This window comes from Sorex fumeus, unplaced genomic scaffold (genome assembly GCF_029834395.1).
Source record: "Sorex fumeus unplaced genomic scaffold, SorFum_2.1 ptg000125l, whole genome shotgun sequence".
Classification (NCBI taxonomy): Eukaryota; Metazoa; Chordata; class Mammalia; order Eulipotyphla; family Soricidae; genus Sorex; species Sorex fumeus.
Window position 1 is genome coordinate 3,354,419 of NW_026606182.1, and position 26,585 is coordinate 3,381,003.

At 62.1% G+C, this 26,585-nt stretch overlaps 1 protein-coding gene across 1 annotated transcript; it reads left to right on the forward strand.

Annotated features, from left to right (window-relative positions):
- Positions 1–1,485: 1,485 nt before the first annotated feature.
- On the forward strand, positions 1,486–25,899 carry MGAT3 (beta-1,4-mannosyl-glycoprotein 4-beta-N-acetylglucosaminyltransferase). Its single transcript, XM_056137453.1, has 2 exons — positions 1,486–1,667; positions 24,234–25,899. Exon 2 carries the CDS (start codon positions 24,235–24,237, stop codon positions 25,897–25,899), a length of 1,665 nt encoding a protein of 554 aa, XP_055993428.1. The 5' UTR covers positions 1,486–1,667; position 24,234.
- The last annotated feature ends 686 nt before the right edge of the window (positions 25,900–26,585 follow it).

Here is a 26,585-nt window from a genome sequence, read left to right on the forward strand (position 1 = left end):
CACCAGGCAACCAGAGCGGATATGTACCTAAGAAGTAGTCCTCAAATCGTCCCTTGGTGCCACCCGCCTTTGCCGATGCCAGGACGTGCCCATTAGTACCCAGGATGCGCCGATGGCCGGGGGTGCCCGCTAGTTCCCGAGATGGGCCGCGGGCGGAAGGTGCCGCTGGGTGCGCCTGCGCATGGCGCAAGGAGAGCACCGGGCGCCAGGTGTGACGTAGCCGCGCCAAGACCCCCAGAGCCCACCAAGAGAGGGGCTCCGAGGTGAGCAATCTTGGGGGATGTCAAGAGGTGGGGCGTGCATGTCGCTTTTCCCCCGCGAGTCACATGCTCTGAGATGGGGCCCTGGCCAGGATCCAGGTGGGGAGGGCGCAGAGGGAGCCCACTGGAGTCGTGTGGACCCCGGGGGCAGGACCCCCACCAGCAAGTCCAGACACTGGGGCATCATTGGCCCCGGCCACGGGCCACGGGTGTGGTCACGTGATCCCCGGGCACGCGCGCTCCCAGGGCCAGTCACAAGGTCTGCGCACGTGGCCAGCTGAGTGTGCACCGGCTCTCCTGTGCATGCACGGGCACCCCCCCCCAACGCGCTGTGGCTCCTGCAGGACCCCCTGCCACCCACACTGCGGCCCCGTCACACGCGGCCATGCAGACGCAGGCATACGCCAGAGACACACATGCACAGATGCGCGCACACGCACGCACAGACGCACACACACAAGCACAGACATGCACAGATGCGCACACACAAGCACTGACGCACAGACACGTGCACAGATGCGCACACACACGCACACACGCGTGCACAGATGCGCACACACGCACAAGCACGCGCAAACTCACACGCGAACACACATGCGCACACGCACAGAAGCACACAGACATGCACAGACGCGCACACACACGCACAGACACGCACACACGCGTGCACAGATGCACACACACGCACAGACACGCACACACGCGTGCACAGATGCGCACACACGCACAGACACGCACACACATGCGCACACGCACACACACGCACAGACGCGCGCAGACACGCACACAGCAGAGGCGCGCACACACACGCGCAGACACGCACACACGCGAACACGCACAGACGCGCGCCCACACGCCCAGGCGAGCGCACACGCGCGCACACACACACACGCACACGCGCTCCGGCCCGACCCGCCTCCCCGGCAGCACACACGGCTGGCACGGCGCGCAGCGGGCCGTGGGCAGGGGCGCGCGCGCGCGCACACACACACACACACACACAGACGCAAGCGCACACACGCGCGCACACACAGACACACACGCACGCACACCCCCGCGCGCGCGCTCGCGCGCTGCATCGCACCCGCGGGAGGCGCAGCCCGGCGGGCGGGCGGGCGGGCGGCCGCGGGGAGGGGGCTCCGGCGGGGGCGGGGCGGGGCGTCGCGGGCACCGCCGGCCGGGCCCCCCGCCGCGGCCCCGGGGTGCGGCGGCCTGGGCGCGGGCGGTGGGGGCGGGGGCGGGACCGGGGCCGCCCGCGATGCCGGGCGCCCGCCGCAGCCGCCGCCGGAGCCCGGGATGGGGCGAGAGGCTGCGGCGGCCGCCAGCATCTCCCCGCCGGGGGCCCCGGGGGCCGCGGAGCCGCCGCCGCCGCTGCTGCCGCCGCCGCTGAGACCCGGCGGGCGATGGGTGAGTCGACCCCGGCGTCCGGGCCCCGCGCGCCCCCTCCCCGCCCCCGCCCGCGCGACGGGCCCGGCGCCCCCTCCCCCGCGCGGAGCTCCCGGGGCCCCGCCGGGCCGCGCCGGCCCCCTCCCGACCTCCGGCCCGCGCTGGGGGCTGCGGCCGGGCTTTGTGCGCGGCTGCGCCCCCCGCCCCCAGACCTCCGGCGCGGCGCGGGGCTGCGGGTGGGAGGCCTCGGCGCCCGCCTTCCCCGCCCGACCCCGGGCTGCGGCGGCGGCGGCGGCGGCGTTGGAGGCCCAGGCGCGGTCGGGGTGCGGGGCTGGGGCCCCCCACCCGGGCTGTAGCGGGCGAGGGCGAGGAGAGCCCGCGACCCTGGCCTGGGGGAGGGGAGAGGGGAGAGGGGGCTCCCGCTTTCTCTGCTGCACTGCCCAGGGCGGGGGAGGAAGGAGCCCGGCTGGCGGGGGCGGGAGGGGGCGCGCTGCGAATACCTGCAGATTGTGAGTTCTTGCCGGGGTGCAGGGGTGTGTGTGGGGGGGACGCCGCACCGGGGTCTCAGCGGGTCCCGGTGGTGGTGGTGGTGGTGGGAGGGTCGGGGGGTGACTCCCGGCCGCGGGGGGAAGCCCTGAGACCCCCCCTCCCTGTCGGTCCCCCAGATCGGGCACCCCCTGCCCTGCTCAGGGACCACAGGGAAGTCCGGTCGCTAAAGGGGGGGTGGTCTCAGGGTGAGCAGCCCCCTCCCAGCTCTTCACACTCCCTGGGGTTAGTGGGGAGGTGACCCGGTCTGGGGAAAGTTAGGATGAGGGGTAACTGCGAATAACAGGAAGTGGGAGGGTCTCTGCAGCCTGCGGGGCGGGAGTCAGGACCCCCCAGGGTCCGAGCCCCCTGTGGTCCAGCAGGCCTGCCCCCCCCACCACACACACCCGGATGCAGCCGCTTCACCGATTCTCTCGCTGTGATGTTGACTGTCCCGGCATGTGGGTTGAGCCTCAGTCGGAGCCTGTGGAATGGGGAGATGTCCCCGTCAGGACTGAGGGCACAGGGGGGCCGGGGTGAGGGGTGGGTGCACCCCAAGGTTGGGTCCTCCAGGAGGACAGAGGAGTAGAGAGGCATGCTGGGGACAGGTGGTCGCCCTGCCACCCCAGGGCTCCTTGCTTGCACGGATACTCCCCTGCTCCCTGCCACACGGGGACCAGGGCTGCCTTCCAGAACTTTCTGCGGGCATCCGGGCCAGTGCCCAGGAAGACCTGCTGTGAGGGGCTCTGTGCCCGGTTGCCAGGTGGCCATGCCGCAGGACTCTCCCCGTGGCATCTACAGCCTCCTCGGGCAGCAGAGAGAACCAGTGATGGGGCACTCCCAGAGCCAGGGACCCCCAGCACATGGGCAGCTCCGCCTCCCTGTGCCTCAGTTTCCCCGCCTCTATTATTCTTATTTTCTTTGGCTCTTTGGCAATGTTCAGAGGTTCCTCCTGGCTCTGCACTCAGGAATCACTGCTGGTGGTGCTGGGGGACCCTATGGGATGCCGGGGATTGAACCCGGGTGGGCCGCGTGCAAGGCAAACGCCCTCCCCGCTGTGCTGTCGCTCCAGCCCCGCGTTCCCTGCCTCTAAAAGTGGGAGCACATCCTGGCTCTGTACGGCCCCTTCCCCACACCCTGTGTCCTGGTCCCCGCGTCTTCCCTCACAGGTGTGAGTCTTCAGGGAACAGTGCCCGGGCTGGGGCAGGGGTGCTGGCACCAAGCCCACGTCGTCGTGTAAATCTTGCCTGTGGGGCCGCTTTAAGGCCCCACACAGAACGTCACCACCCTTGCATTCAGCAGGCGCCTAATAAATGCTGTGGGTGGAGGACAGGCCGGAGACTCCGATGGACGTGGGGCCCAGAGGGTCTAGTAGGTGCTGGACAGGGAGGTGAGGGGGGCACGGGGGTGGGGCTGGTGTCCACATCGCTGACCCTCCCTCACGCCTGCGCAAACCCTGCCCTGCAGCCGGGCTTCACCGTGGGGTTCTGCTGATGACCCAGGTGGACCCCGAACCCAGCACTGCCGATGCCTGGTCCACGCTGGACCCCTGAAACTGCTCCCGCTCTCCCCCTCCTCCCCACCACTTACTTTGGGTCCCCCCTTTTTAGGGGGGGCTTTTGGGGCCGTACCGGGCGATGCTCAGGGCTTCCTCCTGGCTCTGCAGTGCTCCTGGGGGACCTTGTGGGATGCTGGGGATCGAACCTGGGTCGGCTGTGTGCAAGGCAAACGCCCTACCCGCTGTGCTATCGCTCCAGCCCCAAGGGGGCCCCCTTTTTGCTGTCTCCCCAGAAGGGTACCACCTGCCCTAGACCAGGAGTCCCATACCCGGATCCCACCAGCCAGGGAAGTTGAGGCAGACAGTGCTCACAAGCCTTTTCCTCCCGAGTCCGATGGAGGTGGCACCTGGCTCTGGGTGTGTGTGTGGGGGGGGGACCCGCGTCTGCTGGACGTTGTGTGGGACCTTGTCGGGGTCGACTGCCCGGGCGGGGACTCGGTGTTGGACCTGTTGATCGCTTTGGTTGTGTTTGGGTGCTAGGGCTCGGACCCGGGTCTGCCGGGAGCAGTGCATGTGCTCGGCCCTTGGAGCTGGTTCCGGCCCGTGTGAGGGTGACCGTGAGCCCCACAGGCCAGCTGGACCAGCTGGTCACAGGTCCCCAAGTCTGCGGGAGGGCAGGGATGTTTCTGGCTGGAAACGAGCCGTGTGGAAGAGTCTAGAATGGTCTGGGGGGGTACGAGGGGTGTGGGGGCAGCACCAGGACTTTGCCCATGGCCCGGCCTGTTAGCAGGGTGCCCCAGACCTCCAGGCATGATGCAGAAACTTCCCCGCTGGGGCCGTTATTTTCATCCCTCCTATAAAAATAAAAGTCCGGGAATAGGAATTAGTCGCTTACCTAATTCCTCCTTGTTTTAAGAATTTAGAGTTTATTTGGCTCAAAACTGTGCCCCCCCCCAAGTCGAAATCCCGCCCACACCCCCAGGGAAAGGGTCGGCCGGAAAGTTCTCAGACTGGGGTCTGTCTCCAGGGGTCTGTTTGTCGGGGCCTGACATATGGTTTTCCAGAACCTTCTTCCCCTCCCTGCCCCTCCCAGCCGTGCACTTTGCCGCTGTTTATTCGGCTGTTTATCAAGCACTTACTATGTGCTGGGCGTGGGGCCAGACACTCAGCCAACCTCAGCCTCCTGACGCCAACCCGATTCCCAGGAAGTCGGGGCTTCTTTGCCTTTCTGGCAGTTTGGGGGGCTTGGGGCGGGGCTGGACTTTGTCGCCAGCCTGTGGGACCCTGGGGCGGGATGGGGCCATGCCGAGGGCCAGCTCTTCACCAGGTTGCCTGTCCCTTCAGGCCGACCCCCTGCCCCGGGTCAAAATGACACTCCAGGAATTGTGAGACCCCCCAACCACGGCCGGCCCCGCGGAGGGAGGGCAGGGCGCCTCCTGAGACCCCCCTGAACGCTGACCCCTGCTCTCAGCTCTGCACTCCGTGCCCTGGGCTGGTCTCTTTCCCGCCCCAATCGCTTCTTCCTGGCACCAGCCTCCCCGCCTTGGGGTGACCGAGGACAATCCCCCAGCCCCCCACTCCGCTTCTTTAATACTCTGACCTGACCCCTGTGGGTGCCCTCCTGCGAGGGGAACCCGGGGGAGGGGGTCCTGGTGGTGGCTGCGGGGAGGGGTCTGGGGAGATCTCGCTGCCAGTGTCCGGGGCAGGCTGGCACTGTGCCTGGCACGAGAAGGCGTTTGAGGGAAATATCTGGAATACTTGTGCGGGCGGGGTGCAGCTGTAGGGTCTGCGCGGGGCTGGCACGGAGGGGCACGGGCTGTGGATTCATTCTGCCTGGGCTGAGGGGTGTCCTGCCCCCCCCTGGGGAACTGAGGCCGCACGGTGGGAGGAGGTCCCCGGGGCCTGGCGGGGCACCCCAGACCCCAGAGCCCTTCTCCCTCTGAACCCATGTCCTCGCTCGGCCAACAGCAGGGACGCGGCCCCAGGGGGCTTTGTGGGGTTCGGGGTGCCCATGGGTCGTGGCTGGCACAGCCTGGTCTGGTTGAGCTCAAGTGTGGGGGGCCCCCTGCCCTGGGCTTAGCTCTTGAGGGTCCCGGGAGCAGCCTGGCTTGGGCCTCGTGCTGGAAACAGAGGCCTGGGACGGGGCTGCCCCAGCTGTTGTGACCCTGGCCGAGAGCGGGAGGGTGGCCGTGCCCTGGCTGGGAAGGTTGGGACCCTGGCAGGGTGGGTCCTGGTAGCATATGCGTCCCGGAGGATGTGCCCCAAAGGGCACCCGGGCCCCTGCCCCTCCCCCCCCCAGCTCTGGGCTGGGTTTTCTGTTTTTGTTTTTGCTATTTTTGGGGGGGGTCACACCCAGTGATGCTCGGGGTTCCTCCTGGCTCTGCACTCAGGAATCACTCCTGGTGCCTGGTGGTGCTCGGGGGACCCTGTGGGATGCCGGGCATCGAAACTGAGTCGGCCGTGTGCAAGGCAGACGCTCTACCGGCTGTACTATCGCTCCGGCCCTTGTCTTTGCTTTGAGGGCCCGCCTGGGGGCGCTGAAGGCTCAGGCTTACTCCTGGTGGGCTTTGGGGGGGGCATAGGGGGGCCCCAGGAGCCCTGCTGGAGAGCAAAGCCAGCACCCTCCCCATTGTGCTGTCGCTCAGGCCCAGGGCCCCTGGTCTTGGACCCTGGGCGGGTCACCTCTGTCAGGCATGGGGGACTCCTGAGCCCCCCAGCACCAATGTAAGGTGGTCACGGCGCCTCAGGCCTTGCTGTAACCCCTCCATGTTGGAATGCCCCTTCCCTCCCGGTAGGTCCCCCATGGGTCCGGGCCGAGCCCCGTCTGTGGAGGGGTGGAGGTGTGAGGATGAGGGGGTGGGCATTGGGAACCGGGTTGTGGGGGGGACCCCGCTGGGCTACACCCACGCCTGGAGGCCGCGGGGCATCGCAGTGAGAGAATGGGGTGGGGGCCCGCCTTCGGGACAGACCCCAGAGCTGGGGCTGAACCCCGTGTCCCGTGTCCAGCGGGAGCCCTTCAGCCGGGATTGGCGACGGGTCTGGCGTGGACCCGGAAGCCCTGATGGAGGGCTCGGGTGGCCCTCCCTGTCCCTTCAGCTCTGATCTGGAATGTTCCGTTCAGCTGGACGCGTGTCATGGCCCCCAACGTGGGAGGCGGAATGCCCGCGGCACACCCAGGGCCCTGCCCATGGGTGCCAACGCCGTGGTCAGGCGACAGTGTAAACCGCGGGTGCTTCTCCCATTCCTGGAAACGGGGTCAGCGAGAGTCCAGGCCCCCCGGGCTGCCAGCGCTCAGCCCTGCTCACCCACGGTCCAGTTGGGACTCACCCTCCGTCTCCCGGGCCCCGAGCCCCTGTGTGGTCACTTTCAGTTCCAGCCGCGTGCCCGGGACATCTGTGTGGGCTGGCAGAGAAAAGACAGACGGACGGATGGACGGACGGGCTGGCGGGCGAGTCAGCTCTGCGCCCGTCTGCAGCGGTTCTGGCCCTTGTCCCTGCTTGTTCCTTCGCCTGGGCCCTGTGCTGACCCCGCCCTGGGCATACCTGGACGATGAGCTGGCCTTTGTCCAGGCCCTGACCCCCACCGTGTGTGAACTCAGGTCAGCCCGGGAGAAAGAAGGAGGGACTTGGCTTGGGTGCAGCCCGGGCTGCCCGGCCGGGGGGTCGGGAGGGCCGCCTTGGTCCCCGGGACGAGGGGAAATTGGGGTCCACAGGGGTTCCCCACAAGCCTGGGTGCCCGAGCCGGGCTGGGAGGGCTGAGTCCTCCCCAGAGGCACAGTGGGCCTGGGGCGGGGTGGGGGGAGGCGGGCAGGGGGCTCGTCCTCTGCCAGCTGTCCCCGGGCCTCTGGGAGGGTGAGCCGTGTGTCCTGCTGTGGCCAGGTCCTGCCCCTGGGACTGTGCAGGCGTCGTCAGAACCCTGAGCAGGGGGTGTGGGGGGAGAACGGGGCTGTCCTCTTTCCACGGGGACCCCCAGGGGCTTGGGTTCCGGAGCCGCTGTGCACTCAGTGTCCGGGGGTCCCAGAGGGCAGAGGCCTGGGGCCCCCCAAGCTCCTGGCAGTGCTGTCATGGGGGCCTCTGAGTCTCGCACTGAGGGGCCGCTGCTCCCCCCGGGGTGCTGAGGAAGTCGGGGGAGGTCCGACTCTGAATCCCCGGAGCCAAATCTGACGCCTTGAGGGTGAGCGTGAGGGCCACCCCTGTCTGCAGGGGTGCGGGAGGGCGGGAGGGCGGGTCTGGGAGTGGTGGGGGAGACCCTGAGCTTCAGGCTGGACTTGGCCCCCGAGGACAGAGGCTGCAAGCCAGGGGCGGGGCGGCAGGTGGGGGCCTGCCTGGGCTCCTCAAGGCCCCCGGGATGGCCGGATTGTGCAGGTGAGCTAGGGGACAGTGGCGGGGGGCGGGGAGGGGAGCTAGCAGGGCGTGGGGTTTGGGTGAGGGGGCGACCGGAGGGCCTGAGCGTGTGTCCCCCGTGTACCCGGGCCCGCCCCGTTCAGCTGTTGCCAAGAATGTTCCAGGCATCCTGGGAGCTGGCCCCAGCCACCCTGCGCCACGGGGTCAACCCCCATCCCTGTGGTGCCCTGCGCAGGCTCCAGGGCGCGGACCCTCTTACGGCCCAGGTGCCCGGAGGTCCAGGCTGCCATCCGCCCCGCCTGTGCCTGGGACAGGGTCACTGTGCCAGGCCCCCGCCCCTGCGGGAGACAGCTCTGAGGACAGGGGACAGGGTCCCCCCTCCCGGCCACCCCCACGCCCTCGAGCTGGGGCTGGCACCGAGGCCTGGCCCTGAAGTGACCCTTTGTACATTGTCCGGGTGGACGGGGCTGCACGGCCCGGTGATGGCACGAGCGGGCCTCGCTGGGCCCTGCGGGGGGCTTGGCTGGGTGGCCGGAGCACCCCAGGACCCCAGTTATGGCCGGCACCAGCCAGGTGCAGGCAGTGGGGTAGGGGTGCTCAGAGCAGTGGGGAGCCCAGGACCCTGCTGACCGGACATGCACAGGGACACAGATGCTCCCGTGGGGGCCTGGGGGGGCAGTCCACCCACTCAGGAAGCGTCTGTGGGCGCCTGCTGGCCAGAGGACAGCCAGGGGCAGTGTGGCGCCTCCTGAGGGTCTCGGGACATGGAGGTCTTCAGGTCGAGTCTGTGGGTTCCTTCCAGTGACAAGAATCGCAGATAAACTTAGCGACGACGGCCAGAAAGGAGAGAGGAGAGGCAAGGGGGGTGGACGCCTCCCAGGGTCACCCCACGTGCTGGGAGGGCCCCGCCCAGGGTGGGTGGGGGCAGGCTGGAGGCCGGGTCTTTAGCAGACCAGTCTAGAGGGTGGGGACCCGGCTCTGCGGGGCGGGTGACCTGGGGGATGCCTGGTGGGGTCAGGGCTGGGAGAGTCGCTCGTTGGCTCGCGGAGCCCCTAGAGGGAGCCCCTGAGCCCACAGGGGCGGAGGGGGGGGCAGGTGCGTTGGGGGCGTTGGGCGGAACCGGCTCTGCTGGAGGCTCTGCCAATGATTAATCCTCAGGCGAGAGCCCCCACAGGGCTGGGGACACCCACAGCCTGTGGCGTCTGCCCTGGAGCCTCCCCGAGGGCGTCCCGCCCTGCTACCCTGAGTCCACCCAGAGGAGCAGCCTCCCCTCCCCATCCCCTTCCCTCCCAGCCCCCTGCGTGTGCCCCTGCAGACACAGAGTAACACGCACCTGGGCCTCGCGCTTCTCCTCGTTGGGCCTTTCCGTAGTGTGACAGATGGGGAAACTGAGTCAGGAGAGGAGCCCCCCCTCCCCCAAGGAAACGTCACTCCAGGCTCATGGGGGGCTCCTGAGCAGGCCAAGGAGGGGATGAGGGAGGAGCCGGGGCAGAGGGGAGAAAGAGCCCCTGGCCCCTGCGTGTAGACCCCCGACAGCTGCCCCCTCCGCTGCCTGCTGTGGCCAGTCAGGGTCCTGCTTCCTGCTTCTGCCGCCTTTCACAAACGGGGACCCTCGCTCATGTGACCCCTGCTTGAGGGGGCGAACGTGTCCACTCCTCTTACCCTGGGTCCCTAGAAACCCCCTTATGCAGGGACCCGTGTGTGTGTGCGCGTGCGCGCGCGGGGACCTCCCCCAGTCCCCCCTCCCCGTAGGACCGCCCTGAAAGCAGCCTCCGTGCCACCGTGTCTGGGGTCCGGGAGCCGGCTGGGCAGGGCACACCTGTCACTGTGACAGTTTCCTCCTGCAGCGGAGGTCACTGCAGCCAGGCAGGGCGGGGAAGGAGGAAGGCCCCACGGGCACAGCACCCGGCCAGGCTAAGCTCCTGCCCCTCCTGCCTTTGATTCACCACCTGTGCTGGTGTCCAGGAGGAACCAGCAACCACCAGGGCGCACGGCAGGCCCGGGTTGTGGGGAGCAGCTGGCACGGAGCACCGAGGCTAGGTACGGGGGGCCGGGCCGGGTCTGTGTGGTGTGGTGGGTCCCTTCTCTGCAGGCCCCGGTGGGGGACCCCATCGGCGGGGAGCCTGACCCTGGGCCGAGGCTGCGACTTCTGTTCTCGGGGGGCTTGGGGACCCTTTGGCTGTCCCCCTTGTATTTTCCTGTGGGGGTGCTTGAACGTTGGTTGTTCGTGGTGGTGTTGGGGATGGAGCCGGGGTCGGCTACGTGCAAGGCCGGCGTCTCCCCTGGACTCTCTCTGGCCCCTGCCCTGCGGGGTCAGTCTCCCCAGACGTCAGGCTTCTGTTCTCGAGTGCGGTCACTGTGACCTGTGACGTTGCACCCCCCTGGGTGGCTCCACCAAGCCCAGCCTTGGAGCACTGTGCTTCCTGGATAGCATGGGGTATGTGTTCTGGAATCCCTGCCTTCTGCCCCCCCAACCCCCCCCCCCCAGTCTCCCTAGCGCACCACCAAAACCCAGTCCTGTTCCCCCACCACCACCCCCCAATCCCCATGTCCAGGTGACAGGAAGCATCCCGAGCTCTCAGTGGTCTTGTTTGGGCCACATCCGCCAGTGCTCAGGTCTGCTCCCAGCTCTGTGCTCAGCAGTCGGCCTTGGTGGTGTTTGGAGGGTCCTGTGATTCTGGCGCTCAGGCTTGGGGTGTCTCATGCAGCACGCAACCTCCCTCCAGCCCCCCCCGACTTTATTTATTCTTTAATTTATTAGCATTTTGGGGTCACACCCAGCGATGCTCAGGGCTTGCTCCTGGCGGTGCTCAGGGGACCATATGGGATGCTGGGGATCGAACCCGGGTCGGCCACGTGTAATGCAAATGCCCTTCCAGCTGTGCTAGTGCTCAGGGCCCCCAAGCCCTTCGATTTTTTTTGTTTGTTTGTTTGTTTTTTAACTAATCCACAAAAACAGCTGCAGCAGCAAGAGACAGAGTCGACCTGGGCGTCTCCCCACGCCCTGTGCTAGTCCTAGCTGGGAGGACTGTCCACTACGCAGCTATTGGCACTGGGTAATTCCTGAGTGCAGAGCCAGGAGGAACCCCTGTGCATTGACGGGTGTGACCCAAAAGCAAAAAAAAAAAAAAAAAAAAAAAAAAAAAAAGAAACCAAAAACCCAAAACACCCTCCCCATGGGACCATCCATCGCTCCAGCCCCTGAATGCAGCTTTAAACCCACCACCGAGAACTGCTGCTCAGACAAAAGCTTCCTTTCGTGTGCAAGTTGGTGACATATGAGCGGGCTGGCGGTGGAGGGAGAAGGCAGAAGGGGGCAAAGGTCGCTTACATGCGTCTTAACACAACCGCCATCCCATCCTCGGCCTGTGGGAGAAGGAGTCGCAGCTGCGTGCAGGGCTCACTGTTTACGAAGCGTCTTTCTGAGGTCACAGCTGCCGTCCACGGGGTTTCGGGTCCTTGAGGCTTCTCTGGGCAGGTTAAAACCTTCTGAATGGAGTCGAACTGCCGTTAAGATGGTTCGTAGGGCTGAAACGATAGCACGGCGGGGAGTGTGTTTGCCTTGCACTCAGCCAACCTGGGTTCGATTCCCAGCATCCCATAGGGTCCCCCGAGCAGAGCCAGGAGCTGAGCCTGTGCATTGCTGGGTGTGAACAAAAAAAAAGAATGATCTTTGTGATACGCGGGTGGAGGTGAAGGAGGTCCGTGAGTTTGGAAGAACGTCATGGAGAGGGGAGCGATAGCACAGCGGGGAGGGCGTTTGCCTGGCATGCGGCCGACCCGGGTTCAATCCCCGGCATCCCATAGAGTCCCCTGAGCACCTCCAGGAGTGATTCCTGAGTGCAGAGCCGGGAGGAACCCCTGAGCATCGCCCGGTGTGAGCCATGAAACAGTTCTGAAGGAAGTTCACGGATGGCTTTGGGAGGGTCGCGAGCCGGTGGAGAAGTGAGTCGAGGTGCGGTGGGAACGGAGACCTGGAAGGAGAGGGCTGCATGGAGGAGGTGACGGCCGTGGGGGCTGAGAGGCGCCGAGGGGCTTCTGGGGAAGCATCTAGAAGGCCCGGACGTTGTTGAATGACACGAGGCTGAGAGTATAGAAAGTTGGCGGGTGGGATGACAGCGTGTGACAGAGCAGACCCTCGCGCAGTCAACAGCTGTCGACGTTCCAGCCGTCTTTTCTCCTTTCGGTTTCTGAACGCTTGACTGAAGTGCCAGGACTTGAAACCCAGGCGCAAACACACCGCCTGTGCCACCAGCCCTCTGAGCTGTCGTTTCAGGACTGGACATGGCCAGCCCAGAGGGGCACCGCCCAGACCTGGGAGACACGTGTCAGACACAGCCAGGGGCCAGAGAGATAGTTCAGTGGGGAGGGCGTCTGCCTTGCATGCAGCCGATCCTGGTTCCATCCCCTGCATCTCACAGGGCATACTTCCCTTCCTGAGCACCGGCAGGAATGATTCCTGAGTGCAGAGCCAGGAGCGGCACAGAAACAGATGGAAAGCTGAAAAGAGGGGGGCTGGAGCGATAGCACAGCGGGGAGGGTGTTTGTCTTGCATGTGGCCGACCAGGGTTCGAGTCCCAGCATCCCGTATGGTTCCCCGAGCACCACCAGGGGTAATTTCTAAGTTAGAGCCAGGAGGAACCCCTGTGCATCACCGGGTGTGAACCAAAAGGCAAAAAAAAAAAAAAACCAGCATAAAAACTGAAAAGCCAGACATGGACCACCACCACCCACCACCACCCCCCCCCCCCCCCATACACACACACTGAGCATGACCTTCTGAAACCTCAGGGGCTGGTCGGCATTCTCCAAAATAAAGTCACACACACACACACACACACACACACACACACACACTGGGCCTGACCTTCTGAAGCCTCGGGCTGGTCAGCATTCTCCAGAATAAATTCACACACACACACACACACACATTCTCCAAAATAAAGTCTCACACACACACACTGGGCCTGGCCTTCTGAAGCCTCGGGCTGGTCAGCATTCTCCAGAATAAAGTCACACACACACACACACACACACACACACATTCTCCAAAATAAAGTCACACACACACACACACACACACACACACACACACACTGGGCCTGGCCTTCTGAAGCCTCGGGCTGGTCAGCATTCTCCAGAATAAAGTCACACACACATTCTCCAAAATAAAGTCACACACACACACACACACACACACACACACACACACACACACACACTGGGCCTGACCTTCTGAAGCTTCGGGCTGGTCAGCATTCTCCAGAATAAAGTCACATGCCGTGTGCACAGTTTTCAAGACACAAAGCCATTGTTCACTTCATCCACTGAAGCGTGGCTGGGGGTGGTTTGAGGCCAGGCCCCACGGTGCTCCGGGCCTAGAAGTACTCCTGGTGGTGCTCAGGGGAGTGAGGCTGTGCCAGGGACCCACACCGAGCCCCCTGCAGACCCCTGAGTCAGCTCTCCAGCCCTGAGGGGAGAGGGGGGCCACACCTCGCAGTGCTCGGGGCTGACTCCTGGCTCTGTGCTCAGGGCTCACTCCTGGCAGGGCTCAGGGGACCAGAGGAGGTACCGGGGCCGAACCCTGGTGGGGTTTCGGCCTCGGGTAGGCGGGACTCCGGATTTCTTCCCGTTTCTCACAGTGCCGGCTTCAGCGGCTTCTCCCAGCGTGCCCCCGTGGACGTTTTTGTGCAAATGCTGCTTATTGGAATTCCGTTTGCAGGGCTGCAGAGCTGAGCCAGCAGCCCTTGCGCGGCTGTTTGTGGGAGCAGGGCTCCTGGTTCCGACTCCTTCCCCTCCTCCCGACTTTAAGCCCTTGCACCGACTGGTCCAGGGGGCTCCTTGCAGGGAGGGGTTGTTCCCCCCCCCCCGTGTGGAATTCCTGAGCCCAGTGCACCCAGACCCACCCCCAGAATCCTGTTGTCACCCTAAGGCTTTGGTCAGATACATACTGACTGGCCTTGCCTAACTCTACAGAAGGATCTAGAACCCGTCTCCAAAGAGGCCAACTGAGACCTGAGAAGGTCCAGGTTCTGGGTTCAGGACGATCAGCACCGACAGCTGGACCTGCAGAGGTGGGTGGGAGCCGGGCAGGGCCGGCTTGGGAAGCCTGGGCCGACAGGACGGCATCTTCCTTCCATCACTGACCCCTGCGGCTCAGAAAGGCTCGGTCTGTTGCTTCAGGACACACAGCCGGTGACTCCCGGTGCTGGGATTCCGTAGCCAGACCCAGAGCTGTTCCCTCCTGGCTCCCCTTGGGCTCTGGAGCTGCCGCCGCTGTTTACAGAGTGGGATGTCCCTGGCCAAGTCAGAGACTCGTCCTCAGGTAGGTGTGGTCAGCCCTCACCCCTGACCATACCTGTGCCTCTGGAGCCCTGGGCACACACAACACAGTCTGTGGCAAAGGTGTACTTGCTCCTCAGAGCTGGGCAAAGGACATTACATGTGGGAGCTAAGTGCCCAGCACCATCCTGGCCTTGGCGATGCTGGGATCGGGTGTCTCCAGGCCGCTGGGCAGGGTATGTAGCCGCAGTCGCTGGGATGTCCCGGGGCTGAGGGGGTTCTGGCCAGGACCACGGAGAGCTCCCTGTCGCCCCGGGGGGGTGGGGGGCGCGGGGGACAGCCATCCTGGTGATGGTTGTGCCTGCCCTCGGCCCCCCCCCCCCCCCGGGTCTTCCCTGCAGCCTGGCACCCCCTCCCACTGCCCCATCCCGTCCCCATCAGCCAGCAGCAGGCGAGAGGCCCCGGGTGTGGCCACCTTAAGGCTGGACGAGGCTGTGAGTGAGTCACAGTCAGGAGCCGTCATAGGCCCCTGGTCTGGGAGTGTCATCCCGGGCAGGCCCCTGCAGTGCCTGCGAGGTGGGTGAGTGTCCCTCCCTGCCCGCCCCTCGCCTCCCGCGTCCACCCAGACTCTGCTCCTTCCTGCTGGAAAACACCCTGCCAGGGGTGGGACGGGTGTTGACCAGGAGTGTGATCACAGCCGACCGTGTCTGGGTGACCGCAACGGTGGTGGCGCGGCCGTGTCCGCCCCCCCTCGCATCCGGAAGAGTTTGTTGGTCTGGCCACACTCAGTGAGATCGCTGGAGGGTCGTGATTTTAGTGGCCGGGGCTGGACGGAGAGGGGGTTGAGGGGGAGTAGAGTGACACTTGCGCCATCTGGGAGGCCCCATGAGGGTGGGGCTGGGGCATGTGCAGGGAACCGTCTCCCCCTCACACCCTCATCTCACGGCAGCCGCCCCTCCTCCACGCCCCCGTGGGGGGGGGGCGTGTCTTACTTCCCTAGACCCCCTGCACCATGGCGATGGCCTTTGACCCCGGAGTTGCGGGCGGTCCCTGCTGCCTTGCCCCCTCGGGCACCCAACAAGGGCAGGGGTGGCTGGGGGTGCTGATGGTGATGGGGGCTGTCCACACTGGTCACCCCACTTGACTTGCACTTGGCGGATGGAAGGACTCGGGTTCGTGGCAGGAAAGCCCGTGGGGGATGGATGGAGCCGGCACGCTGTGTCACTTGCTGGCCTCAGTTCCCCCCCACCCCGTCTGTGCAGTGGGTGCCTTCTCTGTGCTGGGGGATGGGGGTTGGCTTGGCTGAGGTCATGTGTCGTGTCCTGGGCGGGGACAGTCCTCGCCAGGTGACTTGGCAGCAGGGTCGTGTGTTCCCAGCCAGGGACAGTCCTGGCTCAGTTGTCACCAGGGAGGCCCCCCGGGGCTTGGGACAAACTCTGCTGTTGTCGTCATGTTTGCTGGGGGGAGGGTGTCCGGTGGGGGTGGAACCAGGGGCCACGCTCAGGTGAGGTGTGAGCACTGCTGCTGAGCCTTATCCCTCCAGCTGTGTGTCCCCGAGGAGTTCGCTGCCCGAGTCTCCCTTTGAAAAAGGGACCGTTGGGGCCAGAGCAGTTGGGTCCAGCCAGTAGGGCTCTTGCCATGCACGCAGCCCACCTGGGTTCGAGCTCCAATACCCTGACTGGTCCCCAAGGCCACCAAGAGTGAGTCCCAGGGGCAGAGCCAGGTGTGGCCCAACAACAACAAAAATTAAAGAGGCTGGAGAGATAGCACAGCAGGTAGGGCGTTTGCCCTGCACGTGGCCGACCCGGGTTCGATTCCCAGCATCCCATATGGTCCCCTGAGCACCGCCAGGAGTAACTCCTGAGTGCAGAGCCAGGAGTAACCCCTATGCATCGCCAGGTGTGACCCAAAAAGCAAAAAAAAAAAACAAAACAAAAAATTTAAAAAGGAAGTCACCAGCCACTTCCTGAGGCTGGGGAGGGACTTGAGTGAGACCCAGTGCGATGCTGTTCATTCATTCATTCATTCCCCATCTGCCCAGCCGCAGTGCACAGACCTCACCGTGCCAAACCGGAGGGGCCCCGTGTCAGCTCACAACCCCTGATCATTGCCCGGGTGTGGCCCCCAAGAACTGCAGCCCTGGACCAGCACTGACGCACCAGGCCTGTCCCCCGGCCTCACCAGGAGGGACTCTGGGCCCCCTGGCACCACTGAGCCTGGCCCCCAATTATTTTTTTTAAGTGAAGATAAGAAACAAATCAGGGCCGCAGAGATAATCCAGTGGGTAGGGCTCTTGCCTGTCCAGGTGTGTGTGATTTTTCGGCATTGGGGAGGATCCCCTGAGCCCCACCAGGAGTGATCCTTAAGCATAGCTGCTTGTGGCATCAAAATCGAAAGAAAATCTACAGAATCAAGCGAAGAAGAATAAAAATGGAGGATTTTTTTTTAAATATAGGAGTACTGCTATTTATTCAGCCACTGGTTAGCTGATTGAATTGGGCATGAACTCAACCTTACTTTTTTTATAATTTTATTTATTGAATCACTGTGAGAGCAGTTACAAAGCTTTCAGGTCTAAGTCTCGGTCATATAACGAAACACCCATACCTTCACCAGTGCCCATTCTCCACCTCCCAAAACCCGAGTATACCCCCATCCCACACCCTCCCCCTACCTCTGGGGCAGATGATTTCCACATTACTCTCTCTCTACTTTGATTACATTCAATATTTTGACACCAGACCCACCACGATTATTTGGGATTTTACCCCAACACTCAGATCTGCTGAAAAGGCAACAAAAGACAATTTGTGTTCTATTGCTGGTTATGAATAACATGTGATGTCGTGTGGCTGCAGCAGTGGCCGTGCGATTTTGAAATTCTGAAATTTTAACGATTAAATCTGGAGGAGGGCAGTCATCTTGGTCTTGTAGTTGGCGAAGGACAGGCGGGCGTTACGAATACTTTTCCCGGCTTCCGCCGCATCTACCAGCACTTCTGCTCTTCTCTCTTTGAGGTCTTCCTTGATCGCATCTCTGCACTGCTTTGCAAGCTCGGACGTTCGCTTGCGGTTGCCTGAGGCATGCGCTAAACCACGCTGGCGAATAAGCTCAAGAGTTTTCGAAGACAGGCGTTTTTTTGTGGCTATCTCTCTCTTGGCGTTCCTCGCACATTCATGGAGGTGCTGAACCAGTCGATCGTATTCCTCATCAATGTTGTCAACAATGGCATCTTCCCATGTTGCCGCAATAGTGCCAAAGAGCTCCCAGTTGGTGGTCGTTCTGGGAGTTCTCTTTTTGAACTTTGCAGCCCTTTCTCCCCGCTCTGTGAAGTAGAATTTTGCACGAAGGAGACGGTGGTCTGATCCCGTTTGGACTTTTGGGACAACAGCGACATCGGTCAGGCAGAACCATCGATTGAATATGATGTGGTCTATTTCGTTGTGGAATCGTCCACTGGGAGACTCCCATGTCCAACGTTTAGATTCAGCCTTCTGGAACTATGAGTTACCATGGATGGTCTTGGTCGACATGATGAACTCAGACAGTCTCTCACTCTGTTCGTTCCATTCTAGGCCATGGGTCCCGATGTGGAGTTCTTCAGCTGATCTTCTCGGTCCTATTTTGGCATTAAAATCACCCACAATTATCTTGTAGAAGGTGTGGTCTTCTTTATAGAACTTCTCCAGCTCCATGTAGAACTTCTGCCCTCCGATGTCCTGATGGATCTATCACATCCTCCAGAACGGCAATGGAGAAGATTATCCATGACTTCTACTCAAATCTCTTCGATAGCCATGTTCACTTGCCGACATACCAAATTCCACAGGATGGATATGTTATTCCCAATGTTCTCCCTTCCGAAATCCGACACGCCATTTCGTCAGTAAAGAAACGAACAGCACCCAGCCCAGACAAGGTCAGATCTGAACACCTGAAGAACCTGCCGTCAGTACTCATCAATACACTGGCTCGGCTCTTCACACGCTACCTGTCTGAATGCAAGGTTCCGTCCCAATGGAAAACCAGCAGGACTGTACTACTGTTCAAGAAGGGAGACATCCATGACATTGGCAACCCTCACCTGATCTGCCTATAGTCTGTCATCTACAAGTTGTTCACTCGAGTCATCCTAAATAGGATTGGCAGAACACTAGATGAAGGACAACCACGCGAGCAAGCAGGGTTCCGCAAAGGATTCAGCACCATCGACCATATCCACACGATAACCAAACTCATTGAGGTTTCTCGGGAGTTCAAGATGCCGCTCTGCTTAACGTTCATTGATCTAAAGAAGGCCTTTGATTCTGTTGAGACGGAAGCGGTCATTGAAGCCCTAGCCAATCAGGGCATTCAAGCTCAATACATCAAGATCCTCCGTGAGCTGTATTGCGGATTCACTACCAGGATCTCACCATTCTACAAAGAAGTGATCATCCATGTCAAGAGAGGGTTCGGCAGGGTGATACCATTTCACAGAAACTCTTCAGTGCCACCCTCGCGACTGGAATGGGAAGGAATGGGAGTGAAGATAGATGGTCGGCAACTACACCACCTCTGCTTTGCTGATGACATTGTTTTAATAACACCAAACATCAGCCAAGTGGCACAAATGCTGGCCAACTTCGACCGTGAGTGTGGAAAGGTCAGTCTACAGCTGAATCTTATGAAGACAATGTTTATGAGAAACAGCCCCGTTCCTGACGCCCCACTGACTCTCAATGGAACGACCATCTCCGAATGCAACAGCTATGTGTACCTAGGTCAACATGACAAATGTCCTGGCACCCGAGCTGCGCGGGAGGAAGAGAGCGGCTTGGAACGCCTTCAAGAACGTCGAAGAAATAGCTAAGAGGACGAAGAACCTCCGGCTCCGGGCACATCTCTTTGATTCCACTGTTCTTCCTGCACTAACATATGCCTCAGAGACCTGGGCCCTATGCAAACAGGATGAGAACACTATTCGGGTCTCCCAAAGAGGAACTGAAAGAGCTATGCTTGGAATATCACGTTTCACTCAAATGAGAGAAAGAATCCAGAGTTCCGACCTCCGTCGACGATCAAGAATCAGGGACGCTGTCTCGTTTGCCAAGGTGTCAAAAATCAGATGGGCTGGTCACGTAATGAGATTTAAAGACGACCGCTGGACTAGAGCTGTTACCGACTGGATTCCACGGGATGTCAAAAGACCGCGTGGCCGCCCACCTACCAGATGGTCAGTCTTTTTCATCAAGATCATGAACGATCGGTTTGAGGCTCTTCATGTTCCTCGAGCCAACAGACGCCATTGGGCTACACTAGCACGCGACAGGGACAAATGGAGACGTTACTGGCGTCTGCTCGAGCAAATCGACAATTAACGGGAAGTCAAGTGATCAAGTGATCAAATCTGGAGGGATTTCTGCCAAAACCTGCTGGGTTTCGAGATTTGTTTCTGAGTCTCTGGGATCATGGCCGTTAAGCAGCTTGATCAGGAGCCAGAGAGGCCATTCGTGGGCAGCAACTCGGGATCTCATTGGGAGGGGGAGGAAAGGGCTGGCTCCACCCCGATCCTGTGAAGCCCCACGTGTCTCATCACTGTGGGCCTAAACCTGACTGTCCAGTGGCTTCTGGAGGATGGCGGCCACTGGGCCTTCAGGGAGAACAGGCCAAGTCATGAAACCTATTCCCACCTGGGGTGGCCTGGCACCTGTAACCTACTGCAGGGACTGGACACATTTCTGCCAAAGGCCATTGGGTTTTGAGATTTGTTTCTGAGTCTCTGGGATCATGGCTGTTAAGCAGTTCAATCAGGAACCAGAGAGGCCATGCCTCCAATTATATAGCTTAGCCCAAGGTGGTTTGTGGGTGTGTCTCCCACATACTTACCTTTTGGCCGTTTACTTTCTTGGTAAACTTTGCCCCAGGTTTTTGGGGTCTGGCCAAAGTTACAGCAGCAATTTTGGGGTATCTGGAAGTCTGAAGGCGCCATCAGGCTGCTGATGCACTCACCTCACAGGTACAGATTGACCTGCTGGCCCCACCATACCCCCAAGGAATGGAGGATATTTATGAGGGGCTGGAGCACAGGTTTTGTTTGTGGTGGTCCTGGATTCGATACCTACCACCCAGGCACGGCCGGGAGCAGCCACTGGGCATGCCCCGGGTGTGGCCCAGACACCCCCAAATTGGAGCAGCCGTGAAACCTCAAAAAAATATCTTTTTTGGGTCACACCTGGCGATGCTCAGGGGTTCCTCCTGGCTCTGCACTCAGGAATGACTCCTGGCGGTGCTCGGGGGACCCTATGAGATGCTGGGAATTGAACCCGGGTCGGCCTCGTGCAAGGCAAGCGCCCTCCCCGCTGTGCTGCTGCAGCCAGATTCGCTGGTGAGCATCAGGGCAGCCGTGGGGACGGGCTTGGCCCAGGTGCCATAGCAGCGGACCCAGCTGGACTCTGTCCAAGGGCACAGCCGTGGGTGTCACCAGAGCCTGTGGCAGCCTGGCTGTGGGGCTTCGGGCCATTGGGTCAGTGTGACCCCACTGGCCTGGTCCCCGGCACCCAGCAGGCAGGGCACAATGTTTCTGGGGTGTCTCTGACCAACCTTTGTGCTGGAACCCCAGGTCCACGTGGCTGTGCCCTCCCACTCCCTGCTGGGCTGGGTCCCCAGAGCAGAATCTCCGGAGGGATCAGCCTGCTTTGCTGAGGCCGTTGCCCCTGCCTGATCATTCTAGAAGCTTCCCTTGTGCGGACGCCAGTCTCTAGTACTGCCTTACGCCTCGTCCCCCGCCGTGCCCATCTGCCTCTCCGCTGGCCTTTTTTTTTTTTTGATATTTGGGTCACACCTGGCGATGCTCAGGGGTTCCTCCTGGCTCTGCACTCAGGAATGACTCCTGGTAGTGCTCTGGGGACCCTACGGGATGCTGGGAATCGAACCCGGGTTGGCCGCGTGCTAGGCAAATGCCCTACCCGCTGTGCTATCACTCCAGCCCAGAAAGGCAGCTTCTAAGGGAAAAAATCTTCTAGTGGGTGGGTGCCTGATGGTGGGCATCTGTGGGCTCCCACTGGATGATATCAGAGGCCTCAGGCCAGGATTCACACCTGGTTCCTCCCATGACTGGTCACCCCCAAGCAAGTCACCGCTCGCCTTGTGTCACCTGTGTCATTCCCCAGGCCTCTGGACCCCCTCTCCAGGCTTGGAGACGAAAAGAACGGGCAGCAGGGAGCAGGGTGTCCCACTGCGTCTCACAGGTTCCCTGGTTGAGTAAAAAGTGCATCCGAGGAAGGCACTGGACACTGGGCACTCTCCGTGTCTCCCCGGGTCTCTTTGTTTTTGTTTTACAGTGCATTGTGATACCGATGGAATGTTTCCTTTAAAAGTTGCACGGGGGTGGGGGCTGGAGCGATAGCACAGCAGGTAGGGCGTTTGCCTTGCACACGGGAGACCTGGGTTCGATTTGCGGCATCCCATATATTCCCCCAGGCACCGCCAGGAGTGATTCCTGAGTGCAGAGCCAGGAATAACCCCTGAGCATCGCTGGGTGTGACCCAAAAAGCAAACTTAAAAAAAAAAAGAAAAAAAAGAAAAAAAGTGATTCCCGAGTGCAGAGTCAGGAGAAACCCCTGTGCATCACCAGGGTGTGACCCCAAAAAGCAAAATAGATAAATAAATAAAAATAAAAGTAGCCTAGGGGCTGGAGCAGTAGCACAGCGGGTAGGGCGTTAGCCTTGCACATGGCCAACCCGGGTTTGATTCCCAGCATCCCATATGGTCCCCTGAGCACTGCCAGGGGTGATTCCTGAGCACAGAGCCAGGAGTAACCCCTGTGCATTGCTGGGTGTGACCCAAAAAGCAAAATAAATAAATAATTAAATAAGTAAGTAAATAAATAAATAAAAGTAGCCTAGGGACCAGAAGATAGCTGAGTGGTCCGGGATGGAGTTTAGCCTCCGTAGTATCATCCTGTCGTAGCCTTTGAAGCCTCTGTACTGCCTGGGTGCAACCGTGGTGTCTGTTTCCTGGTTGTGAGAAGTGTGTCCCGTTGGATGGGACCAACCCCAGGGGACTAGGTGCAGTGTGCCCTCTGTGGGTTCCTGATAAGTAAGCTGACACCGAAGTCCAGGATCCATCGGCTTTGTTAGGAGAGGAGGTGTCCTCTGCAGGACCCCCGACACACCTCACACCTCACGGGTAGGCTGAGCCATGGTCCTTCGTGATACTCAGTTGAGTCAGTCCCGAGTAGAGGGAAGTAGACAGCTTCGTGCGAAAGCGCCCGCGGAACATGACGTGAGCCTGTAGGCTTGGTTCTATGGACACAGGAGTGTCTTGAACCTCCCCTCCGTGGAGGTAAACATTCTGGAGTCAGCCAGGTCAAACCGGTGAAGACTTAACACCAACTGCCGGGAAACTGCATCTAAACCAGCTAGACGGGCCGGGGACCGCAGAGGAGGTGCAAAGGGTGTGAGCGAGCGTCTTGTCTGCTTGGGAGCTGCAGGTTTGCACCCAACTCACGTGACCCCCCCTGCACCACTTCCTCCAGCGCGGCTCAGCCCCCGAACAAATAAACCCCCGGTGATGTGTCTTCTGAGGTTCCTCCGTGGAGAGACGCCTGGCACCACAGGACATGGGGTAGGACGTGAATGAAGCCTTTCAGGTTTGGAGGACGTTAGGATTAAGTGTGATCCCTCAAGGCAAGAGAAGGTTCTCGGCGAAACGTTATTATTGTAAAAGGCAGAACCACAGCCAGGAAGCCGGTGCAGGTCACCTCTGGGTGACCCCAGGGCCCTAATGCCCATCTCTCTCCCCTGCCTGGAAACACCCCCCTCCCGGGCCCCCTTCAGGGCGGGTTCTGCATTGCTCAGTGTATTTCCCACGACGGCGAGTGGACCAAAGGTGGCAGTGCAGCCGGGAGGTTAGGGTGGGGCAAAATTCTGCCTTTTATTCATTTCTGTGGGTTTTGGAGGCACACCCAGTGGTGCTCAGGGCTTACGGGGCTTCTGCCTGGCTCTGTGCTCAGGGATCACTCCTGGAGGGGCTGGGGGGAACTATGTAAGGCCAGGGATTGTGCTGGGTTAGCCACAGGCAAGGCGAGTGCTCTACCGGCAGTGCTCTCTTTCTCTCTCTTCCTCTCTCTGCTTTTTTTTTGGTGGGGGGCTCACAGCAGGCGATGCTCAGGGATTCCTCCTGGCTCTGCACTCAGGAATCACTCCTGGTGGTGCTTGGGGGACCCTATGGGATGCTGGGAATCTAAGCCGGGTCGGCCGTGTGCAAGGCAAACGCCCTACCCGCTGTGCTATTGCTCCAGCCTGTCTCTCTCTGTCTCCCCCCTCCTCTGTCCCTCTGTTCCCCCCCCCCCCCTTCCGTCCCTGCCTGGAGTAGATATCCTAGTTGTTGGGAGCTTTCTGGAGGGTCCTGGGTCCTGCCAACTGGCTTCACCAACATACGTGTCTGTGTGTGTGTGTGTTGGGGGCTCCTGCCAACTGGCTTCATCAACGTGTGTGTGTGTATGTGTGTGTTGGGGGCTCTGGGGTCCTGCCAACTGGCTTCACCGTGTGTGTGTGTGTGTGTGTGTGTGTGTGTGTGTTGGGGGCTCCTGGGTTCTGCCAACTGGCTTCACTAACGTGTGTGTGTGTGTGTGTGTGTGTGTGTGTGTGTGTGTGTGTTGCGGGCTCCTGGATCCTGCCAACTGGCTTCATCAACGTGTGTGTGTATGTATGTGTTGGGGGCTCTGGGGTCCTGCCAACTGGCTTCACCGTGTGTGAGTGTGTGTGTGTGTGTGTGTGTGTGTGTGTGTTGCGGGCTCCTGGATCCTGCTAACTGGCTTCACCAACGTGCGTGTTTGTGCACGCACGTGTTGGGGGCTGTCAGGAGGTGGCTTCGCGGAGGGGCCGGGCGGAAGGTGGCGGCCCAGACCCCCCGGGCCTCTTCCCGGGCTGACGCTGTGCTCTCTGGCTTCCGCAGGATGAAGATGCGACGCTACAAGCTCTTCCTCGTGTTCTGTATGGCCGGCCTGTGCCTCATCTCCTTCCTGCACTTCTTTAAGACGCTGTCCTACGTCACCTTCCCGCGGGAACTGGCCTCGCTCAGCCCCAACCTGGTGTCCAGCTTCTTCTGGAACAATGCCCCCGTCACGCCGCAGGCCAGCCCGGAGCCGGGGGGCCCCGACGTGCTGCGCACCCCCCTCTACTCCCACTCGCCGCTGTTGCAGCCGCTGCCTCCCAGCAGGGCGGCCGAGGAACTGCATCGCATGGACTTCGTGCTGCCCGAGGACACCACCGAGTACTTCGTCCGCACCAAGGCTGGGGGCGTCTGCTTCAAGCCGGGCACCAAGATGCTGGAGAAGCCCCCGTCGGGGCGGCCCGAGGAGAAGGCGGAGGGGGGAGGCGGCGGCGGCGGCGGTGAGGGCGCAGCGGCGGGCGCGCGTGGGGCGTCCACGCGGCGCGTGCTGAGTGCCCAGGATCCCCCCGGGGCCCGCGGCGGCACCCGAGGGGGCACCCGGCGCAAGTGGGTGGAGTGCGTGTGCCTGCCTGGCTGGCACGGGCCCAGCTGCGGCGTGCCCACCGTGGTGCAGTACTCCAACCTGCCCACCAAGGAGCGGCTGGTGCCGCGCGCCGTCCCGCGGCGGGTCATCAACGCCATCAACGTCAACCACGAGTTCGACCTGCTGGACGTGCGCTTCCACGAGCTGGGCGATGTGGTGGACGCGTTCGTGGTGTGCGAGTCCAACTTCACGGCCTACGGCGAACCGCGGCCGCTCAAGTTCCGCGAGCTGCTGACCAACGGCACCTTCGAGTACATCCGGCACAAGGTGCTCTACGTCTTCCTGGACCACTTCCCGCCGGGCGGCCGGCAGGACGGCTGGATCGCCGACGACTACCTGCGCACCTTCCTCACGCAGGACGGCGTGTCCCGGCTGCGCAACCTGCGGCCCGACGACGTCTTCATCATCGACGACGCCGACGAGATCCCCGCCCGCGACGGCGTGCTTTTCCTCAAGCTCTACGACGGCTGGACCGAGCCCTTCGCCTTCCACATGCGCAAGTCGCTCTACGGCTTCTTCTGGAAGCAGCCCGGCACGCTCGAGGTGGTGTCCGGCTGCACCGTGGACATGCTGCAGGCCGTGTACGGCCTGGACGGCATCCGCCTGCGCCGCCGCCAGTACTACACCATGCCCAACTTCCGCCAGTACGAGAACCGCACGGGCCACATCCTGGTGCAGTGGTCGCTGGGCAGCCCCCTGCACTTCGCCGGCTGGCACTGCTCCTGGTGCTTCACGCCCGAGGGCATCTACTTCAAGCTCGTGTCGGCCCAGAACGGCGACTTCCCGCGCTGGGGCGACTACGAGGACAAGCGTGACCTCAACTACATCCGCGGCCTGATCCGCACCGGCGGCTGGTTCGACGGCACCCAGCAGCAGTACCCGCCCGCCGACCCCAGCGAGCACATGTACGCACCCAAGTACCTGCTCAAGAACTACGACCGGTTCCGCTACCTGCTGGACAACCCCTACCGGGAGCCCCGCGGCCCCGCCAACGCTGCCGCCGCCGCCGTCGAGGGGATGCGGCAGAACAAGGGCTCCGAGCCCAGGGCCCCGGCCCGGGGGAAGTCCGACGTGGTGGAAGGCTGAGGCTGCCCGCGTGGTGGTCAGAGCCAGGGAAGCCAGGACCAGTGCCCCTGGGTCCCCTCCTGCCTCCTCCTCCTCCTGCCCTCTGCGCTGTTCTAGAAAAAAAAAATCCAGGCATTGGTGGGGGGGCAGTTTGTGCCCCCCCCCATGCCACTGGCAGTCTGGCTCAGGCCTGGGTGGGAGCTGGCCCGCAACCCCCCCTTCCACCTGCATGATGGCAATTGGGTCACATGCCCCCCCAGGTCAGGCGGTTCCTGCCAGAGATGCCCCCCAGCGCCTGCAGTGGGGAAGGGGGTGCCTGCGCTCCCAGGACTCTGTAAATAGGTGCCTGGGGTCTGGGGAAGCCGGAGGACAGCCTCGGGCCGTCAGAGAAGCCCCCACAGGACCCCCAAGCCAAGCCCTGCCTCTGCGATGTCGCTTACCCCCAGCTGACCTGAGCCTGGGGACTAGTGAGTCCCTGAGTCCCTCAAGGCCGTAGCCTGGCCCCGACGGCACCCCCGATGGCTATCTTGGGGGTGCCCGCTCTGTCCTGCGGGCCGAAGAGCGCCTCCTACAGGCCAGGTGAGAGGAAGTAGGAGACTCCCGGTCCTCTCTTCCTGTTGCAGACCCCCAGCCCGAGCTCTCCAGCTCAGGGAGAGCCCCCTGAGGCCCCCTCCTCGGGACCCGCGGGGTGGGGGGCCCAGGAAGGG